The 22,065-nt window shown below is 39.0% G+C and overlaps 1 protein-coding gene across 1 annotated transcript in view; it reads left to right on the top strand.

The window, feature by feature from the left end:
- Positions 1-355: 355 nt before the first annotated feature.
- LOC101849402 (RNA polymerase-associated protein RTF1 homolog) overlaps positions 356-22,065 on the top strand; it is a 24,070-nt gene continuing 2,360 nt past the window's right edge. Inside the window, exons 1-15 of the mRNA XM_005106883.3 lie at positions 356-553; positions 6,840-6,959; positions 7,743-7,872; positions 9,049-9,229; positions 9,697-9,890; positions 10,469-10,685; positions 11,436-11,522; positions 12,341-12,431; positions 12,958-13,040; positions 13,798-13,993; positions 15,371-15,448; positions 16,828-16,949; positions 17,513-17,648; positions 19,564-19,614; positions 20,497-20,580. Of these exons, the coding sequence (XP_005106940.1) occupies positions 473-553; positions 6,840-6,959; positions 7,743-7,872; positions 9,049-9,229; positions 9,697-9,890; positions 10,469-10,685; positions 11,436-11,522; positions 12,341-12,431; positions 12,958-13,040; positions 13,798-13,993; positions 15,371-15,448; positions 16,828-16,949; positions 17,513-17,648; positions 19,564-19,614; positions 20,497-20,580 (1,851 nt within the window). The 5' untranslated portion in view covers positions 356-472. The remainder of the gene's footprint in view (positions 554-6,839; positions 6,960-7,742; positions 7,873-9,048; positions 9,230-9,696; positions 9,891-10,468; positions 10,686-11,435; positions 11,523-12,340; positions 12,432-12,957; positions 13,041-13,797; positions 13,994-15,370; positions 15,449-16,827; positions 16,950-17,512; positions 17,649-19,563; positions 19,615-20,496; positions 20,581-22,065) is intronic.

The following is a 22,065-nucleotide window of genomic DNA, read 5'->3' on the forward strand; positions in this document are numbered from 1 at the left end:
GGGGGGGAATAAGGAAAACAATGGGCCGCTTTAGTTCCGGTATCCTCGGCCAAGACCTATGCCTACATAATATATTATTTTTAAAGTTGAAGAAATCTGGCATTTTAAAAATAGTGCTCGATCTGCCATATTGTAATTCGAGTTAATCTTTAAATTACAAACAGTTGTTAGATTTTTAATTTTTTTTTCTCCTACTAAATAGTGGTAAATCTGTAAACATTGTTTTTGTTTAGATTCGAATAAAATATGAAGCTAAATATGATATACTGCAGCACTATTTGAAACGAAATGAATGAACGAGCTTCATTCCTTCTTTCCTTTTTAAAAACTCTGTCGGACAGTCGGACTGCCCTCAATCCTGGCAACCATTCCTCTTCACTAGGAAAAATATGATGGCGCATCAGTGAGGAGCTTGTCTGAATACGATTGATTGTGAACGTCCTGAAGAAAAAAAGGTTTGACCAACAGCAAGATGTCTAAAAGAAAGAAGGCAGTCAATATGATTGATTCTGACAGCGACGAAAGCGGGAGCGGAGGAGAAGATGTTGATGAAGTACGATAAGAAGAAAAATGAACGTTGTGTCTTGTGTTTGTATTTGTATTTTGGCTTTCTTGTATTTTTACCTCCACTCCACACCACATTCGCATTCGGCAGCAACACAACACTGACACAACAGCCCTCTACACCAACTCATATGAAATCCTGTTGTTTGCACTCGCACTTGTTTTGTGTAATCCTCCTCCTCAGCCCCATCTCATGTAATGTGTTGTCCCATATCTTGTACTTTTCCATTCACATTACTCTAGACTAGATCTAGAAATCTAGATCTAGATTGTAGTTTGTTAGACTAGAAATCTAGATGTAGATCTAGATCTAGATCTAGATTCTAGATCTAGATTTAGGTCTAGCAAGTCTGTGTTTGATGGGGTGGTCGCTCGTTACGGAAGTCCTTCTGTTGAAAATGTTCAAATTCAAAGGGAGAATTCTGTGACGAGCGACCACTATGAATAGAGAGGGGATTTGATTATGGTTTGGGTTTGGTACAAGCCAGGCTAAAAAGGGTAGGGGGTAGAGTTGGGGTCAAGACCAGGGTTAAAGTTGGGTCTCTTCTTTATTGTGTATGTTGAGGTGGTCGCTGGTTACGGAAGTCCATCTTGAAAATATCAGTGTCTCTAGAAACTCAAAAAGCTTTGCAGGGTCCAAGGGTTGTATATATATATATATTATAATATATATGAGCAATTGCCAAAACGTGGGGAAAAACACATAACATCTCACATTAGTGTGCATAAAATGTGATGCATTAGTCAGTATTTACTCCTCCAAAACTTATACATATGTTAAATATAGGATGTAGAACCTGCATTAGCAGTTTCAGACCCAGTGTCAGCTTTATAATCTTGAGTTTGTAATTTTTTTGCCAAAAATGTTCGTTTTTTGTGTGATTCCTGGACTGTCATTTTGAGCACACCAATGCAATCTTCCAAGAATGTCCCAAATTTAGTATTTTTGGGTGTTTTTTTTTAACCTGCGCTTTGATTCTATGCTATTTGTGATCGAGAAAGGTTCACTTGCTCAAGAAATCGGTTTATTTGTTTGCAAATAAACGAATAATTTGGATCACTTGTGCGTCAGTGGTGTTGTCACGGACTAGGTGTTTCAGAAAACATTATTTTTCAGTAGAATCACCACAGCTGGTTAAATCTTTTTGCTTTTCGTCGTTTATTCAATAGTTCAAAAGCCGCGATGCATGAAAGGAACATCGGGTTCCTAGATCTATGATTTCGGTCGGCTGTTTTACATTCGCCGTTATTGGCGTCACTTTGCGACGTACTGGAAGTCCGGAATTTAGCCTACTTTTGTTTTGAACGGATCATCAACAGTGCCTGGATATAATTGTTTTCTTGAGTGACTTCCCCTTACCCGCTTCCCCAGAACAGCGGAAGCAACGGGGGAAAGAGAAAACCGAAAGTAGTCATTGCCGTCAGCCTCCGGTTACGCACAAGAATCTTGCGTTGAATGTGATGTCAACTGGACTGTTTTGCGTGTTTTTAGGCTACCCTATAGAATATTTTAGTGAAATTGCGGTGTTTACATTGGATTCCTGGAAAAAGAGTGTGATGTGTGAACAAACTTCGAGAGGTGGATCATTTCTGTGGTTATAGATTTAGCTTTTGTGCTTAGTGATGACGTTTGGGGTGTCGTCATGCAGCCGTACAAGACTGACTGACGTACTAGAAATTACATTGTCCTTAGAGCAAACATTTTTTATGTCATGTGTGCTCTTTTTACTCAAACAAATAGACAAACATGTCCTTGTTTATCTGTCTAACTCAAAGTACACATTTGTTCTTTGTTGGCATGATATGCCTTTTTCCAATACATTGTGTTATTGTGTCATCATTGTTATGTACAAGTAATATTTTTCATAATTGCTAATATCAATAAGTTTTCAACATATATTTCATACATGCAAAATTCATTTAGAAACAAAATACGCCTCTATTGATCTGTGTATCTCATAGTGCAAATTTGTTCTTTGTAGGCATGATTTTACCTTTTCCCAGTATGTTTTGTCATCACCGTATGTACGAGTACTGTTTGTCATGATTAGCAACGTAATTGTGATTGTCCACTGTCTTTGATATGATCTGATATGTTTCAAAGCAAAAGAAACCTCTCCTGGGTTTTTTTTTAATTCTTAAAGTGCGCATTTCTCTCTGGAGGCATGACTTTGTCTTTTCCTGTACATTGTGTCATCATTGTTATGTACTAGTCATGTTTGTCATCACTGTTATGTACAAGTCAGCCCTATTGATTTTGTGCTTTTGCCTCATATTAGTTAAAAAATTGTTTTACACATGTTTTTTTCTGGTGCTGAGGCTTTGATAACTGTATTTGTACAGCCTTTCCACTATTGTGATGTGTTGTCAATGATAATGTCCAATGTGTATCCTTTCTTGTACATAACAATGATGACATGTTCTGTGCACTGCGTCATTGTTACAATGCTTGTCTTTCATATTACCATTATGAATGGAGTTCATAGTGTACAAAGTGTTTGTTTACTAAACAAATGGAATTTAAAGTCTATAATTTGCCTTGCTGCTTATCTGTTTTTGTCATCACTGTTACATACAAGAAATACAGTGGTTGCGAAACCAATAGACCCATATCTCCAAAACCTTACATCTCCTATATATTATATAGACAGAGAATTCAGCCTTCTAGAGGAGTTGAGAGAGAGAGGGGGGGGGCACAATAAGTTGAATAAGAACCCAGTAGGCCTACTGTTGAAGTTGCCCACAGCCCCTGTCAGTCAGTAATCTTACTCTTTCAGCCTATGTCAAAGTTGCCCCATGCCGGGGGTCGAATTTGCACCACCCCCTGTCGAAGTTGCCCAAGCGAGGTTATGCCACAAAATCGTGATTGGTTAATAATTCAGAATGCAAATTGAAATAGAGTAAAGAACATAATAATCGAGAAGTAGAATGGCTGCTCGGCACAACGATACCAAGATAGTCTGTGTTCTTTCATAAAGGTGGGAGAAGTATCGGTTACTTTTGTGGCACTACACAAACCTGTCGAAGTTGCCCCAACTTACCCTACAACACATCACAATAGTGAAATGCTGTACAAATACAGTTTATCAAAGCCTCAGTACCAAAAAAACACATGTGTAAAACAATTTTAAACTAATTTGAGGCAAAAGCACAAAATCAATGGGGCTGACTTGTAAGACAGTGATGACAAACATGACTTGTACATAACAATGATGACACAATGTACAGGAAAAGACAAAGTCATGCCTCCAGAGAGAAATGCACACTTTAAGAATAAAAAAAAAACACAGGAGAGGTTTGTTTTGCTTTGAAACATATCAGATCATATCAAAGACAGTGGAAAATCACAATTATGTTGCTAATTATGACAAACAGTACTCGTACATAACAGTGATGACAAAACATACTGGGAAAAGGTAAAATCATGCCTACAAAGAACAAATGTGCACTATGAGATACACAGATCAATAAAGGCGTATTTTGCTTCTAAATGAATCATGCATGCATGAAATATATGTTGAAAACTTATTGCTAATAATGCCAACAAAGAACAAATGTGTACTTTTGAGATAAACAAGGACATGTTTGTTAATTTGTTTGAGTAAAGAGAAGCACATGACATAAAAAACGCTTGCTCTTAGGACAATGTAATTTTGTAATTTCTTGTTTGTCACTCAGTCTTGTACGGCTGCATGATGACACCCCAAACGTCATCACTAAGCACAACAGCTAAATCTATAACCACAGAAATGACCCATCTGTCGAAGTTTGTTCGCAGATCACACTCTTGCTCCAGGAACTTGACCTTGACCATCAATCTTCTTCTTCTTCTTCTCTATCGCATCACACTTGAAGTCTGGTATCTGTCATAAATTGGGCCGTCCTGCTCAGTTCATCTGAGGCCCGTATAGCTTCACTTGCAGCGTCAGTGGGGTTGGCCACGTTTCCTGTCTCAGGGCCCTGTGTGTCTTGCAGTGCTGAAGGATGTGTTCAACAGTTTGGTCCGCCTCTCCACACTGGCATTTTGGTGATTGTACTAGTTTAAAACATTTGTACATATGTTGTCTCAGTCTTGTGTGTTGTGTCCTTAGTCTGGAGATAATCACTTGTTCTTGGCGGGACAGCTCATGGTAGCCATCTGGCGTCTGAGGTGCTTTAAATAGTGTATTTCAAATAGTTTTTATTTCTGTGTAGTTAACGCTGTTGTCTGGTTGCTCTTTCTGTGCTCCTAGTTTGTGAACGTCAATGATTTATTTACAGAGGCACCAGCCATCCATGTCCAGGTGCTGTTTTAGCCTCTTTTTCCTGTCTGCGGATTAATAATGTTTTTTTGCCAATTTATTGGTTCCGCTTCTGTGTACCCCATATCTATGGTTCTCAACCTGGAAATCGCCTATAATTCGCTGTAATTGCCCCCCCCCCCCTTCCCCCTACCATTTCTCATCAGTCTCCCCCCCCCCCCTTATAGTGTCATCATTTATGTTACCGTCTATTTTTATCGATAACACGATTATGGATTAAGGGCAGTATTAATGATAATTAAGGGAGAAAAAAAATCAATTAAATGATAAATAAATAATAAATAAATAAATAAATAAATAAATAATGCTAATGATGATCATAATACAAATATTGATAATGAGAAGAAGAAGAAGAAGAAAAATGGTCATAACGTCAATATCAAAAACAACAATACTAACAATAGAATTGATTTGAGTAAAATAATGAAATAATATTAAAATAATAAATGCAGTAATGTTATTATAAATCAAAATTTCTAAAAGGACACTACTTGGAATCTGCTGATTGTATGGGATCAGATACCTTGTATGAATACGTTGAATTAGATAATTCAATCCATACAATTTGAGGTTATATCTTCAGATTACCATCCTTTTTTTTTCAAGAGGAAAGCAGATGTCTATTCTCATTTTGTGTTTGGTCATTCTATTGAGTTGTTCCAGGAATCCAATGTAAACACCAAATTTTCGCTAAAATATTCAACAGGGTAGCTTAGAAACACGCAAAACAGTCCTATATGTCACATTCAACGTAAGGTTCTTGTGCGTCACCGAACGCTGATGACAATTACTACTTTCGTTTTTCTCTTTCCGACGTTGTTTCCACTGTTCTGGGGAAACGGGTTAAGGGAAGTCACTCGAGAAAACAATTATATCCGGGCACTGTTGATGATCTGTTCAAAACAAAAGTGGGCTAAAATTCGGACTTCCGGTACGTCGCAAAGTGACGATTATCACGGCAAATGTTAAACAGCCGGCCGAAATCGTAGATCTAGGCACCTGATGTTCCTTTCACGCCACAGTTTTTGAAATATTGAATAAACAATGAAAAGCAAAAAGATTTAACCAGCGCAAGTGTCTAAAATCCTGTCTAGTCATATAGTATAGCTTGCTGTTTAACTTATTTCTTGTTGTTGTAATTTTAGATCAATTAAACTGATATGTCGCGACTTCAGTGCTTTCTTATCGTGTTCCTAAAACTATGTGCGTGGGTGGCGAGTTTTCCGCTGTGGTTTTCTCCTTTTTTCCCGACAAACGTATGGTCCTTATTAAATCTCACCTCCTTTTCAGTGTTTGTCACTCTCTAGTAACACTTTTAATCTTGGGCAGCAGGTATATGACCAGTTTGTGTTGCAAGTGCCGTATAACTTACTGAAATGAAATGTGGCCCTCATAGTAAAGTGTAACAGTTGTGTAATAACTTTTCTTTGACAGGGCCTTCTTTTTCTTGCAAGTGCCGTAAAACTTTCACAAAAACTAGTGAAATGTGGCCCTCATAGTAACACATAGTGAAGTGTGACAGTTGTATATAGAATCTATAACTTTCCCCCCCGAGGCAGTGCCACTGACTGAAGCGTCTTTAGGCCATTCCCAAAGGGGGGACATTTCTCGTTCAAGCATAGTAGAATTGTAAATGGGCTGACTCATGTCACGCTCATAACTGTGCCTGATCTACAACAGGGAACTGCTTTTTCTTTCCTGATCCTTACTATTGTCATTTTCCTCTACTTCTTTTGTATGTTTGTCACTCTCTTTTGACCCGCTTTTTCCGGGGTGCCTTGATAGTCGAAGCAGACCTTATGCTGTTGAAGCTAGAGAGGTGAGCAGTGAAACTCTGATTCCCTGTAAGGACTTCTCTGTTGATACCCATCCCTTGGCGCTCATATGACCTTATGCAGTTGCGAGCGCCGTAAAACCCTCTACTATAAAAAAAATAAAATAAATATAATGATATATATAACGTTTCTCTGACAGGGCCTCCGAGCTTTGGTGAAGAGGAGGAGAACTAGCTCGGACTCTCATTCTGAGGCCAAAGCAAATACGACCAACGCCAAGAGTGATTCCGACTCGGACACCTCCAACAGCGATGATGATGTAAGTGGTTTGGATTGTTCCTCTTGCTCTCTCTTCATCCATGGATTTGTGTGTGTGCTTTGGACCTTTATTGGTGTCTTTATACTGTTTGAGGAAGAAACGATAAAACAATTTTGTTGATATATTGATCTACCGTATTTCTTACACGTAAGATTTCCGGGGAATAATTCATTCATGAGTGGACATAGATCTCTTTCCTGGGTTTGCGGTTGCCCTCTGATCAACAATTACTTTGAGGAGAAGAATAATACAGGAAGGTGTAGTTACAGTTTCTGGGGTGTGGTGTGAAGTTAAAGCTACTAAGTGAATCACATAAAAAATAATCACACAATTCTTTTCCTATAATCTGTATCATTTTCATTTTATTGTTTTCATTGCAACTTATAAATATTTGATAATAAATTGTACTGTTGCATAATAGTTTTGAGAACGAGAGTGAGTGTCTATGTGCACTGCATTAACTTTATGCTTTTGAGGTAGTTGATTTACTGTTGAAAGATAAGACTGAGCCATAATGATTTACTTTTTATGTAGTTTTTAACCGTTGAACATCTTCTCCTTCACTGCCCAAACCTGGCAGGTCTTCGACGCAAGCTCCTACACACACCTACAGACTTACAAAGCCTTCTCTACTCTGGCGTTGACCAGATGACAAAGACAAGTGGTTACTTGAGGGAGGCATTGCGCTGCCAAGAGCGAAATGCTCGCAGCTAAAGGGATTTGAAAACAACAACAACAACATGTAGTTTTTATAAACCCCTTTTACCTCTTTGGTTCTTTCAGTGGACTGTCAATGGCAAGTCGGGGTCAAAGAAGAAAGTCAAGACGAAGAAGCCCCAAAAGAAAGCTATTGCTTCCTCTGATAGCGAGGAAGAGGAGGAAGCCAAGAAATCAGCCTCAGAGCCGGAAGAAGGTGTGTGGTGTTGGGCTTGGTGTGTTAATGGAGAATTGCAGTTTAGTTTTTTTCTTGCTTCAAACAAAATGTTCTTGATCTTGAAATGTCTGTATTGACGGAATGTTTACTCCCACCACAGGCCTCGGTCTGAAAATAAACTCCACTCATTAAGAGAAGAGGAATAAATCTGTATAAACATAAAGAATATTTTGTAAGAAATTGTGTATAAAGGCAACTAGACATGATGAAAATATGAAATAAACTGCAAAATATAGGTATACGTTCAAAGTTTTAATTTAAATAGCAGTGAATGTTTCTTGGTATGTCCCTATTTTCTGGTAGATGAAGGATGGTTCTTTCATGACATCTAGTTTTGCCTTCTCTTGTTTTTCTTCTTCCTGGTTGTCTGATCAGCAACTGTATTTTTATATCTCAATCCTCATTAATGTCCGACTCCTCTTTCTGACTAGGCATCAGCCCTTAGTTCATTTAATCCTTTCCTTCCTTGTTATTATAACCATATAGTTGACCATATGACCATTACGGGAAAGATGAATAATATCCAGATCCAAGCTCTTGGGGGGGGGGGGGGGGTGTGAGGGGGAAAAAGCAGTGGTTGGTTTGCAGGTGTTCTGGTGTGGTTTGCTTCTTCTTTCCTATCGAACATCTATTGTCCTGATCTCTCCTCCTTCTTTTTTATGTTTGTTACTCTCTTGTAACACCTCTAATCTGCGGCACTTATATGACCTTATTGTGGTGCAAGTGCCGTAAAACTCTTACTAAAACTAAAACTAAAACCAGCAAGAGATTCAAACGTTTGCATATTTCTTTCTAGTGGCTTGTTTGGGAATTTCAAATTATCTGCAGGAACCAGAAGATCTCGGCAAAGCAAAAGTTACACCGACATTGTTACTTGATCGAGGCTTTTTTTATAGTCAGTTATGGGGAGCACAGAAGTATCAGGCGACAATGATTGGCCTAGGTGCATAAGGGGGTGCATGTAATGATCGACTTTGGATTTTACCAATCTTTTCTTGAAAACTGAAACAAGATAAAAACTGATGAAAACATGATGACCTATAGTCTGTGTGTTTGATGTGTTCGAAGTGAATATGTTACAGGTTTATTCTTGCTTTACATTTAGAGGAATTTAAGGTATTAATTATTTTGGTGTTGGCTTTTTCCTCATTGAAGGTGAAGTATCTGACTCGGGAAGCGATGACTCGGATTCTGACGAAGATAAATTTCATGATGGCTACGATGAAAATCTTATTGGTGATGACGAGGACAAGAAAAGACTGGAAGCCATGACAGAGAAAGAAAGGGAACAGGAGCTCTTCAACCGTATGGAAAGGAGAGCTGCCTTAAAGAAAAGGTAATGGTAGTTGATGGAGGTGATTCCGGTGCCCATTCAGTGCTTGTGGGGTGTCACGTTATGTACTGGTCTGCACTAGTAAGTTTTGTCATTTTAGCCATTGTTGAAGCAGGTCATTCAAGTAATGGTGTTAGATTGTAAAAATGAGGATGCTTAAATTGGTTGACAATTGCACCACTTTGAATTTGTCTAAATTTGAGTACTTTTCCTTTGCAAAGTTCAATTTACAAGAATAGAAGTTATAGGAATTATATTTGGAAAACTGAAGGCCATCATCTTTCTAAGCCTCTGTACTCATTATATTCAACGTTTGTGTTGTTTCAGATTATCAGTTGTCTTTTATATCAATGTCAAAGTAACTGGCTTGAAATGTAATTTTGTTATTGAAAATGCTTTCACATCTTATGATGCTATCTTTGCAGTTATTTGTTGGGTCTTTATCCCATATGTATGCTTCCTTTTATCAGGTTTGAAATTCAGAAGAAGTTGAAAAAAGCAAAAGCTGCACAGAAAAAAGTCAAGCCATCGTCAGATCCAATGTTGCCAACAGTGAGTGAAAGGAGTAAAGAGAGGAGGAAGCACATTGAGCAAAGGAAGGACAACAAGAAAACGTCAGCCTTCCAAGATCTCAAAGCAAAGAGAGAAGAGCAAAAAAAGAAAGGTAGGAGACAAAGCCTGGTAGTGTTCTGACTGCACTTGTGTGGGGTTGATCAGTGGCTGACTTACACAGCAGTTTGAGCTGTGGATGTTTGTCTGCTTGCTTGTGGCGTCTGCTACTTCTACCTTTTTTTCTGTGCTGCTAGTTTTCTTTTCATTCTTGGCAAAATGTAGCCATTATCTCAATGGCTGGATAATTCTTATTTGTTTTGCCGTGACCTTTTTTGGTTAAACAATTTTTGTATTAGTTGATGTGCAAAACGTTTGGGCTTCAAAGATGTGCTTGGTCTTGTAAGAATTTGTGATATTTTCATGCAAGATTATTTTAAATTTGCAAATGGCTCCTACAAAATAACGAACTGAATAACAGTAGTTATTATTCTTTAGAAGTGTAGGGTTCATATGTTTAAAATTGATGATGATTTTGAATGACTGCAGAGTGGTTAAAAGATCCTCTTTTATATTCTAAAACTTTTTGTTTTTAATAAGTCCAATGACTGAGACTGCCATATCTTTACCTGACTACTATTTGTTGGGTTAACCACAAGACTTGTCATGAACACTCTTTATTTCTCACACTAGCCGAACAGATTCAAGCACAGAAGAAGATAAAGGCCAGTGACATTTACAGCGATGACGACGACGATGATGATAACAGCAGCGCTGACGAGAAGAGTGACAAAGAAGAGAGAAAGAAAGAGACAAAAGTGAGCCGGGCCAGCAGTGTGGAGAGGGCAGACTCCGACTCGGAGGCCAGTGAGAGAGAGTCGTCCCGCTCCGAGTCAGAGGAAGAGGAAGTGTACGTGGTTTTTGCCTCTTTTAAAAAACCTGATAACGAGTAACAAATCGCGACCTCAGTGCTTTCTTGACATATCTCCATTTTTTTTAACAGTGAAAAGGTGACTTCTACTTAAGTTCACTCTTTGTTATGAACTGTTTTCACCGTTATTAAAAATGGGGATACGACAAAAAAGCACTGAGGTCGGGAAATGTTAGGAATGTTGTATTCTGTGTGTGTTGGAAAGTTGGGGGGAGGCGTGTGTGTTGGGTCCAGGTGGGGGGCAATCTGAATCGATATGTTTTTAAGAACTCTTATCAGTTTGCGCTAACACCAGTATACACTAATATGAGATATCAACTTACTTACTTTCTACCCGTTACGCCATTTGGCGTTTTGGGCAGCAACAAAAGATCTCCAGCTCTGTCTGTTTTGGGCCATCTTGGTCAACGTCCCCCACGAATGGTTCCAGGACTTGAGGTATCAAAATACTTATAAATTGGCATTTTGTCGGTTCTAATTGCTTGTCACACAGGCAATTCTAACACGAAGGGTTGATTCTTGTTATATTTGTGATCGTCTGTGTTTAGTATTCTCCTTTCTCTTCAGTTTTACTAGGACTTTCGTGTTATTGCATGGCATTTGTTAGAGGTCCAAAAATGTGAAAAATAGCCAATGTAAAAAAGTTATTATATCTTCTTACTTTAGAATTTTGTGATATTTGGAAAAGTAACTGTGTGTAATATTTCCCTCCTTGACTTGGTGCAACAGGAGCCGGCCAAGACACAGGAAGATCAAGTACATAGCAACCAAAGAGGAGCTGAGTCGGATACGATTGTCCAGAAATAAAGTGGAAAGGTGAGAATACGATACTCTGTACAAGTTCTGCCAGTCTGCACTTGTGATTCATGTCGTCATTGACTCATTTCATATCGTTTGAGAAAACATCGACTTTACCTTCTGTAATAAAGTATGAAGACTTCTTTTTGTAAAGAAAGCTATGTTTTGTATTGTAGTTGGGTTTTTTTCCCAAATTTCTGAGGTTTTGTGAGAAATTTGTCATTCATTCATAGTTGCTTAAATATTTTCAGAATTAAAATTAACATTGTAGCTTTGATAACCATAGTGGGTAAACTGATGATTAGATTACAGTGAAACATGCTTTAATGGCCGCAAGTCCAAGACAATCACTTGAGCAAACAACCACTTCCCATTTCCCTCCTTGTGCTTTTTCTATGATAACGACACTGTCCAAGACTTCCACCTGTGTGAGACAATCTCCTTTCTCCTCAACTATGGGTGGCTGTTTGAGACTGTACTTGTCTTTGAAAAAAAAAGCTGTCTGTGTCGTAAAGCTGTTTCACATAACTACTTCGTGTCATGTATATCATTTTGTTACATCTTTCTTTTTTCCATACAAAGTATTAATTTGTTATGCCCATGTCTCTCTTTTGAGTATAGCAAGAACTCGGAACTGCTCTAGACTATGATGCCTGCTCAAGAGCAGAGTTGTTTCACTCAAGCAGTGGTTCCAGAGGTGATGCCTCACTCCTATTGAGCTGAAACGCTTTTCATGCTTTCTGTTTTACTTTTCGTGTTTGTTGCTTTTCTTTTTTGTGGTTTGTTTTTCTGTTAAAGAGATAGTATGCTGAGAAATTGTTTCCTTTTATTTACAGGTGGTGCCACATGCCATTCTTCAAGAAAGTTGTCTGTGGCTGTTTTGTTCGTATTGGAATCGGCAACCATGATGGCCGGGCCGTGTACAGGGTAAGACGCTGGAAGCTGAGTTTGTCTATGTGTTCAGTTTGTCACCATGAGTACTAAGACATATAGATTATAATGATATAGTTTGTTTTACCAATTCAGTGTTAGTGTCAGCTTACTTTTTTATTTTTTTAAATGACAAGATAAGCAGCGAATTCAGGTCCTTGTTTTCTTTTATGATGAATGTGGCGAAGGAACAGATAAGCTGCACTGGTGATAACACGCTTTTTTTAGATTAATCTACGTTCTTGAGTTGTAAATTTCAAGACATAACATTGAAGTATTTGTTCTTGTTCATGTTATCTTTTCCCTTGTTTAGCTTCCGTTGCATAAAATTTAAGTGTAATTTTAAAGAAGTTAGCTGGACATATATGTTGAGTTTTGGTTCTTGATAATAGATGAGTTGTCAGCAAATGAGTTTATCTTACCCAATCGTCTTTTATTGTGATTTTGATGGCTGTTGACATTTCTCTTTTTTAGTGATTGAATCTTTGAACAGTCCTTGAGGCAGTGAATTTTATGCTTTCAGGTTGCAGAGATTGTCGATGTAGTTGAAACAGCTAAGGTTTACCAGCTGGGAGGCACACGTACGAACAAAGGGCTGAAGTTAAGGTAAGCAGTGGGTTCTGTCTGGTAGACTGCCGGGTGGGGGAGAGAGTACAGTCAAACCTGCTCTAATGAACACCTGTCCAAGACAATCGCTTATACATAAACCTCCCCTTCCCTGAATGTTTTTTATATGACCCTGTCCTTGAGGACCACCTTTCTAAGATGACCATTTTTCTCCTCGGCAATGGATGATTGTATTAGACAGGTTTGAATGTACACCTACAGTGACACCTGCTCTAACAGTCACTTGTCTTAAGACGTTGAGACGTTGACCTGTACAAATGGCCACTTTCCATTTCCCCCTTGGGCTTTTTCCAGTCTATAATGACACTCTGTAAGACAGCTTTTTGGCTCTTCAACAAGTGGCGGTCATCTTGGACAATTTCAACTGTATTTGATGAGCAGGGTGCTTTGTGATTTCATGTTTAGAATGATGCCCAGGATTAATCTAGATTCCCTTGGGTCTGTTCTGAAGGGCGACTGCTGCCTTTGTTTATTTTGTCCCCTCGACAAGTACGTGCTCTGCCCACGGTGTGAGTGGTGGGTGGTTGGTGGGTGTTCTGGTGTGGTTTGCTCCTTCTTTCCTATTAAACATCTATCGTCCTTATCCCCCCTCCTTCTATTTTGTGTTTGTTACTCTCTTGCAACACCTCTAGTCTTCGACACTTATATGACTTTAATGTGTTGCAAGTGCCGTAAAACACTTACTCAAACTAAAACAGTGTGAGTGTGACATTTTTTTGTCTGTTTTCCCCCCCAGACACGGTGCTGCGGAACGTGTGTACAGGTTAGAGTTTGTGTCCAATCAAGATTTCTCAGACTCGGAGTTCAACAAGTGGAGGTACACCATGGAGTTAGGGAATCACACACTGCCCACCCTCGACGACATACAGAGGAAGGAAGATGACATCAAACAGGGGTACGAATACAAGATCAAAGACAAGGATATCGAAGAGGTGAGCGGTCAGTCGTTAGTCTTCCTCGCAGCTTTCCTGGGAGTGTCTGTTGTAGTTGAGTGTGTTGAGTAGGGAGGCTGGTCTTTTTGGATGCTGTTATATTTTAACCCTATCCGTACGCCCTGGGGTCATTTTGTACCCCCGGGATTGTATTCTTCACATTTTAGAATACATCCTCTGTGAAGATCTCTTTGAAACTTTCTGTATTTCTCGAAAAAAAATTGGACAGACTTGCTATGCAAAGCGTACAGATCGGATTAATGAGCAAATTCCCTTTTTGGAAAGTGGTGGCACAGAGTTCCCCACATCATATGGACACGATAGTAAAACACGACGTACGGATAGGGTTAATCACCGTTCGATGAAAATGTGATAGTAGTAGGTAAGTTTAGAATATGGCGCGATGAATCCTTGCTGTGTGTATTTATGGAGTACAAGGGAGATTTTCCCAAGGCGCGGCATATTGGATTATCATTGGTGAAAAGAGGCTGGTGACGACCAAAGATGAAGTAGAAACAGGCTGTTATGAAAGGCCAAAAACAATTAGATATGAAATGGAGTGATGTCTCCGCCTCAGCAGCAGACAGATCTTCTTGGTTGTCTCTGATTGACTCAAACATCTCAAGACTTAGGAGTCTCTTTAAGTCTAAGGGAGCTTGGGCTAAATGAGTTTCATAGAGGCAACAGAATTGCATTGTCTTCTGTTCATATGGGTTGGACAAGCCATCCTTGCTTTTCACTGTGACAGACTCTATATAAGTTTTACAACTCTAGAAAGGGCCCTAGATGGTGCTCCCTTTCATTTTTGCTGTAAGTTGTAAATGAGGAAAAACGTTCCTCTTTACAGAGGTCTTTTGTTGCTATTTAATTGTTTTCAACTATCCTGTTTCATTTCTTTATTTTTTTTAATGCAATAAACTTTTAAGCTTGTCGTAATTGAACATTATGTAATTTGTTGTCATTGCTGTTGGCGTAATCATTTTAAAATGTTGTCATTGCTGTTGATGTAATCATTTTAAAATGTTGTCATTGCTGTTGATTAAATCATTTTAAAATGTTGTCATTGCTGTTGATGTAATCATTTTAAAATGTTGTCATTGCTGTTGATGTAATCATTTTAAAATGTTGTCATTGCTGTTGATTAAATCATTTTAAAATGTTGTCATTGCTGTTGATTAAATCATTTTAAAATGTTGTCATTGCTGTTGATGTAATCATTTTAAAATGTTGTCATTGCTGTTGATGTAATCATTTTAAAATGTTGTCATTGCTGTTGGCGTATTCATTTTAAAATGTTGTCATTGCTGTTGATGTAATCATTTTAAAATGTTGTCATTGCTGTTGATGTAATCATTTTAAACGTTGTTATTTCAACAGATTGTGGCAGAGAAACAGAAATTCAAGAAAAACCCTCACAATTATGCAGTCAAAAAATCTGGTCTACTTAAGGCAAAGGTAAGATTTCCCATATTTATTTATGCATTTTGTTTCTCTATGTGTGTATGGAAATGATAGTTTTACAGTTTTCTTCACTTCCAACTTTTCAGCCTCTTCCCCTGTTTTGTACTGTTGTGAGTAGCTAACCTTGTAGCGAGTTCTACTCCTTTCCTGTCTGATGTGTAATTTTTACTCTCATAGAAGGTGAAGGTACCCAGTTTTCTTTGCTTTCTAAAGCTCAAAGACGGAATGCATGAGTAATGGGTTTACTCTCAGAAAAGTTTTGGAGAGGGGAAAGTGGCGAGTAGCGCAGGGAGTTTGATGTGTCATCTTCTGTCGGTTATGCAAATGCAGTTCTTAAAGTGTGAAAAGTCTCACCATACTGTAAGTCAGCCCCCTTTTGGTGCACGACAGAATGGTGGAATCATAAAAAAGGTTAGCGAGATCACTGAACACGATAAGGACTAATAAACTATAAGAATCACAGAAGAATTAAAATAAAATTTTAATTGTTAGCCTTTTAGACCCATCACACCTCCTATCCCCACAAAGTACCACCAAGAACCAACAAAAGAAGATGCAAAAGAAGTTTCCTACCTTCTGTGATAAGGCTACTGTTGAAATGAACATTAATATACATTGCTTTTTGATTTTTGATCTATGCACATATGGTCGCTTTTAAGCACAAGGAGGCTATCCTGAAAAATGTTGTTTTGAGAAAATAGAAGGTAAAGTTTTTGCCCCTTGTTCAGTTCCTTTGAAAGACAAGGAGAGTTTTTTCTATAACCAAACAAATATACACACCGATGAAACCAAACTTCTCCTATTTGTAGGGCAATGCCCACTTTTGGTGTAGATCAAGATTTCTGGATACCCTCGAAATCTGGGTTAGCCCGCTTGTCGTAAAAAGCGACCGTATACAAATATATCTATATACTTTTTAACAGTCTGTGATAGATTCCTGCATGTTGTTTGAGGTACGCATCTGATGTGGCAAATTATATTAGTGTCAGCTTTTATTTTTTTCTTCAAACTGAAATTATTTTATGATAGTGATATACTGTTAAAATGTACATTCATCAATATGTTTTTCAACCTTCCCTATAAAGCCATCAAAAATTCACCCCGAGGGGACAATCAAGTAGTATCTTATCTGATGTCTTGTTGTACTGACAGTGTTTCCCCCCTTGTCTGTGGGTGGTTGGCGGGTGCTCTGGTGTGGTTTGCTCCATCTTTCCTATCAGACATCTATCGTCTTTACCTCAACTCCTTCTTTTTTGTGTTTGTTACTCTCTTGTAACACCTCTAATCTTCGGCACTTATATGACCTTATTGTGTTGCAAGTGCTGTAAAACTCTTACTAAAACTAAAAAACCCTTGTCTCATCGTGTGTGCAGGAGCAAGCAGATCTGGAGGGGGACCAGAGCGGGTCGATGAAACTTGCTCAAGAGCTGGAAGATTTAGAGGAGAGGGCCACCGAGCTGGATCGGAGGCGGTCCTCAAAGATCAACTCCATCAGGTTTGTGTTCTGCCGGAGGCTTTCCCAGTTCTCATTGTCCAATATTGTTGCATTGTGTGGATGTGATAGTCTACACAATGCTGACCCTCCCTCTACACAATGCTGACCCTCCCTCTACACAATTCTGACCCTCCCTCTGCCCGGCCCTTTTTCTTGTCTGGATAGGGTTGTGAAATGTCTGCAGTTTATTTAATTTATAGTTGAACCTGCTCTTCCGGCCACCTATCCAAGACAATCACCTGTACCAATGACCACTTCCCACTTCCCACTTCCCTCCCTTTCATAAAAAAAAGCTTTATAATGGCAGTGACCAAGAAGTCCACCTGTCTAAGACAACCACTTTTCTCTTCAACAACTGGTCATGGTTTTGGTCAGTTAAGACTGTTTTTTTTTCATATTTATGTATCACTGAGCAGTTAATCTGGCATTTTCTTTTTGTCGTACAAAGCAAAAGGTAATATCAAGTTTTGCATCTAACAGTTATATCTTTTGTAGTGCCATGAAGATTTTTCTGATTCCATGGGTAAAAAAAAAAAATTAAATTTGTATCTTGTTCCTTATAGCTACATTAACCAGCGAAACAGAAATCGCAACATGGTCGAAGCTGAAGATGCGTTCAAGGCTGAGATCGAAGAGATGCGTAATGCCACCGCAGATCCGTTCACTCGTAGACACTGTCGGCCTACGCTAGTCACAAGGGTGAGTTCAAATCTTTTTCGGTGACTGTGGAGTGACTTTGGAGATAAGATCCTGTAATTTATTCCCTATTTGGGGTGTCGCACTTGCTTTGCGATGTGTCCTTGCGAACGCTTATCGGTTTATCAATGCTTGGTTTTATTATAGCATTCATGAGAGGTTTCGTTTGAAGATTTTGGCTTTTGATGACATTTTCTTTCTGTCTCTGCAAGTGTTACATTAGCATAGTAGCGCTTTATGATATTTTGAAAGTATGTTCTATTGGCCTGGAATATTGTTTGAAAAGAAATCACTTAATGTATGTAGTGTTTTTTAGAGTAATTCTTTACCTGCACCCGTGTGCTGCCAGCAATGTTGAATCAAGCTGTCTCTCCCAGCGTCCAAATGCACACTCTATTTTCCATGACTGGTGGTGGAAAAAATAAGACTCTGTGAAAGAAGTGAACTTATTGCTTTTGGCTTATTTGAACACTGGTGAAAGGGAGTCCTTTGGCCGTGAACTGATGTCTTTGTTGGGGGGGGGGGGGGGAGGGGTTGCATTGAACCGTACTTGTTTTAAATACTCCAGTGTGCTGTGTCCACGAAGGAGTTGAAGAAGCGTGAGTCTGTCTTTGCTCTGACGAGTTGTGTTGACTCTTAGATTTGCAGTAACAGAAGCTAAGTCATACAACACTGACTGTAGTGTCTTTAGGCCATTCCCAAAGGGGGAACATTTCTCGTTCAAGCATAGTGAAATTGTGAATGGGCTGACTCATGTCACGCTCATAATTGTGCCTGATCTACAACAGGGAACTGCTGCTTTTTCTTTCCTGATCCTTACTATTGTCATTTTTCCTCTACTTCTTTCGTATGTTTGTCACTCTCTTGTGACCTGCTATTTTGGGGTGCCTGGATAGTCGAAGCAGACCTTGTGCTGTTGAAGCTAGAGAGGTGAGCAGTCTAAGTCTGATTCCCTGTAAAGACTTCTCTGTTGACACCCACCCCTTGGCGCTCATATATGACCAGCAGTTGCAATCGCCGTAAAACCCTCTACTATATATATATATATATATATATAAGTCATAAAAACAATGACTTTCCTGCATGATGAGGAAAAGGAAAGCAGACTGGAGTTTTGAACTGGCTTCAGGGCACCAGGGTTTTGCTTTCACTGGTTGCCAGTTTTATGAAATCAACTGTTGACTGATTGAAAGCTTATTTTCATCATTTGCCTATAGCGCATTCTATTATTGTTAATATTATTATTGTTATTGTTATTAATATTAATCAAGATTGAAAAAGAATATCCTTTTCCTTTTGCTTAATTGTTGTTTTCTATTTGTGTACATCGAGACCAGTGCTTGCCAACCTTGGCAATATCTCCCAATTGTGGGCAATTTTGAGATTTTGTTTGGTAATGGGGATCACCTGTGCAGTGACAGGCATTATTTTGTGCCTCATTTGAAACTACATGCGGGTGGGCGGTATGAAAATTTTAGCCTCTTAAATGTAGCAAAAGTGGGGGGCTGACTATGAGAAGGTTGACAAGCACTGGTTCAGACTGAGTGAAAGCTTATGTCCTGGTCGGACTGTGCTTCCTATCACTACACCTTGAATGAGAGCTTCTTGTCGTGTATTCAGAAATAGTGCTTCTGTATTAATACAGAGTGGGAAGAAATTCATTTCATCATATTTATTCTGTGATTTTTATGAAGCTACTTTCATCATATTTATTCTGTGATTTTTATGAAGCTTATTTCATCATATTTATTCAGTGATTTCTATGAATACATATATAAGATTACAGCTTATTTTTCACCTTATTTAGTCACGCTTTTTTTGAAAATTTAGTCTTTCGAGGAAATTGCTGCATTATTTGAATATATATTGCTTCGTAGTAGTATAGAATGAGTACATGCTTATTTTCATCGCTTTCCAGCAAGCCAGGGCAGAGGCAGAGATGAAAAAGGGCCAGGATGGAAATGCCAGTGTGAGTGAAGTGTTACACGTTGTGCTGGTGTTTTCTAGGTGGAAGTCATTGAGTGGGTCGTTGGCGGGTGCTCGGGTGTGGTTTGCTCCTTCTTTTGTATCCAACATCTATCGTCCTGATCTCTCCTCCTTTTTTGTGTTTGCTACTCTCTTGTAACACCTCTAATCTTCGGCACTTATACGACTTTATTGTGTTGCAAGTGCCGTAAAACTTTTACTAAAAAGAAAGAAGTCTTTGAGGTTGCTGTCTGTCTGTAGAGAATTCTTTGTGTCTGAAAGGTTGCTAGTGTTTGTCGGTTGATTTGACTCACGACTAATACTTTTTGAGATTTGTGAGCTTTCTCATAAACAACTGTTATTTGTTAAAGTGTTTTGTATTTTATGTTTACATTTACAAAATATTAAAGCGTTTTGTGCAAGTGTGTGCAGATAAAGTTAAAAATAAATAAAACATAAATTACAGAATCGCTGTGTGTCATATCCATGAGAAAATAATTATGTTAGTTTTTTCTTTTTGGGAAAATAGGGCAACTTTTTATTGGACCTGAACGAAGCAATAAACTTTGGACATCATCACTCTGAAACAAAATGTCTGCTCCTAAGACTATAGATGACAAAAGATCTTGTAGTGTTTTAGTGCCTGTAATCCGCAGCTTAAACTGTATGTTTAGCGGGTGGTTGAAGGGTGCTCTGGTGTGGTTTGCTCCTTCTTTCCTATCAAACACCTGTCGTCCTTAGCTCTCCTCCTTTTTTTTTGTGCTTGTTACTCTCTTGTAACACCTCTACTCTTCGGCACTTATATGACGTTATTGTGTTGCAAGTGCCGTAAAACACTTACTAAAACTGAACTAAAACAGCTGCTTGTATCTGTGTGCCCCAACAGGCAGTCAAAACGGCGGCCCCTGTCGATGCTTCCAGTCTCCCCGCTCTACCGGTGTCAAAACTGGCTCTCTCCGACCATGGGAAGGTGAGTGTTAGCTGTCCTGCAGGTTAGCCCTGTCCTGTCTGTGAGACTACGGAAGACAGTAGTCGGTTCTTTTGATCCCTCTGAAAGCCAGAGAGATGATGAGAAAGTGAGAAGATCATGGTAGCTGTTGTCTTGGGATTCGGTGTAAAAATGTGAAAAATCTTTCGATGCCGAGCAGAGAATCCTGGTTTGGTATGTGGTTGGCGGGTGTTCTCGTGTGGTTTGCTTTCTTCTTTCCTATCAAACATCTGTCGTCTTTATCTCCCCTTCTTCTTTTTTGTGTTTGTTGTTACTCTCTTGTAACACCTGTCGTATTCAGGCACTTATATGACCTTATTGTGTTGCAAGTGCCGTAAAACACTTACTGAAACAAAATAAAACAGAACACAGAGTCTGCACTTTTGATCCCCCTGAAAGCCAGAGAGAAATGAGAAGATGAGAAGATGATGGTAGCCATTGTCTTGGGATCATGTGGACTAATGTGAACATTTTTCGATGCCAGCCACAGGGATGCCAAATCTCCGGTTTTTCCGGTTTTGTCCAGGGTTTTTTTTCTCCTCCAAACCCTTGCAAAGGAAAGGGGAGGGTCAAGAGAGATGTTTTTGTTTGCTCATTAAAAAAACTTTACAAGGTTTGTTTTAGGTGAGATGTGATGCTCTGCTCATTTTCAGTTAATTTTTTTCCAAAATCATTTGGCATCCCTGCAAGCTGAGAATCCTGGTTTGTTATTGGATGTGAGCACCCTGAGGTACTCTGGGTAGGAACATTAATGTGTTTTTTCTCTCTGGTCAGACCTCATAATCTTCGGCACTTATATGACCTTATTCTGTTGCAAGTGCCGTAAAACTCTAATTTCTGATGTGAGTAATTGGGGCAGGGTGAAAAAGGTTTTAGGGGCATCCGGTCAGAGAAATTTGTGGTGAATTATCGTCGCTAATGTCTGTTCAAGATGGAGCACTTGAAAAAGTAAGACAAAATTATTATTTTACCACCAATGGGGGGCTCCAATTTTTGTCAAGTGTTGTAAGTTTAATCGTTGTTTGAAGACCATCAGGTTTAAAGTCCGTAATATTTTCATTTTTCCGGAGCACTGGGTAGAAATTGTCGAAAGTGTAGGAAGCAAATCTTTCATATGTATGTGCTGGCTGTCGGAGGTCACCACTGGTAACTAGCTGAGTCGATAGTGCCGTAAAACACCTACTCAATCAATCGATCAATCTTTTTCCCCAGCACTAACTATTATCATGTTGATGTTCTTTTATTTGCCTTATATAAGCTCTCTAATGTTTGATTTAGTGGTTGGAGGGCGCCACTGGTAGATCCTACTTCTTCTTCGTCTCTCTCTCTCTCTCTCTCTCTCTCTGTCTCTTTCTCTCTCTGTGTCTCTCTCTCTCTCTCTCTCTCTCTCTTTGTGTCTCTGTCTCTCTGTCTGTCTGTCTGTCTGTCTGTCTGTCTGTCTGTCTCTCTCTCTCTCTCTCTCTCTCT

The sequence above is a fragment of the Aplysia californica genome, unplaced genomic scaffold (assembly GCF_000002075.1).
Source record: "Aplysia californica isolate F4 #8 unplaced genomic scaffold, AplCal3.0 scaffold00561, whole genome shotgun sequence".
Taxonomy (NCBI): domain Eukaryota; kingdom Metazoa; phylum Mollusca; class Gastropoda; order Aplysiida; family Aplysiidae; genus Aplysia; species Aplysia californica.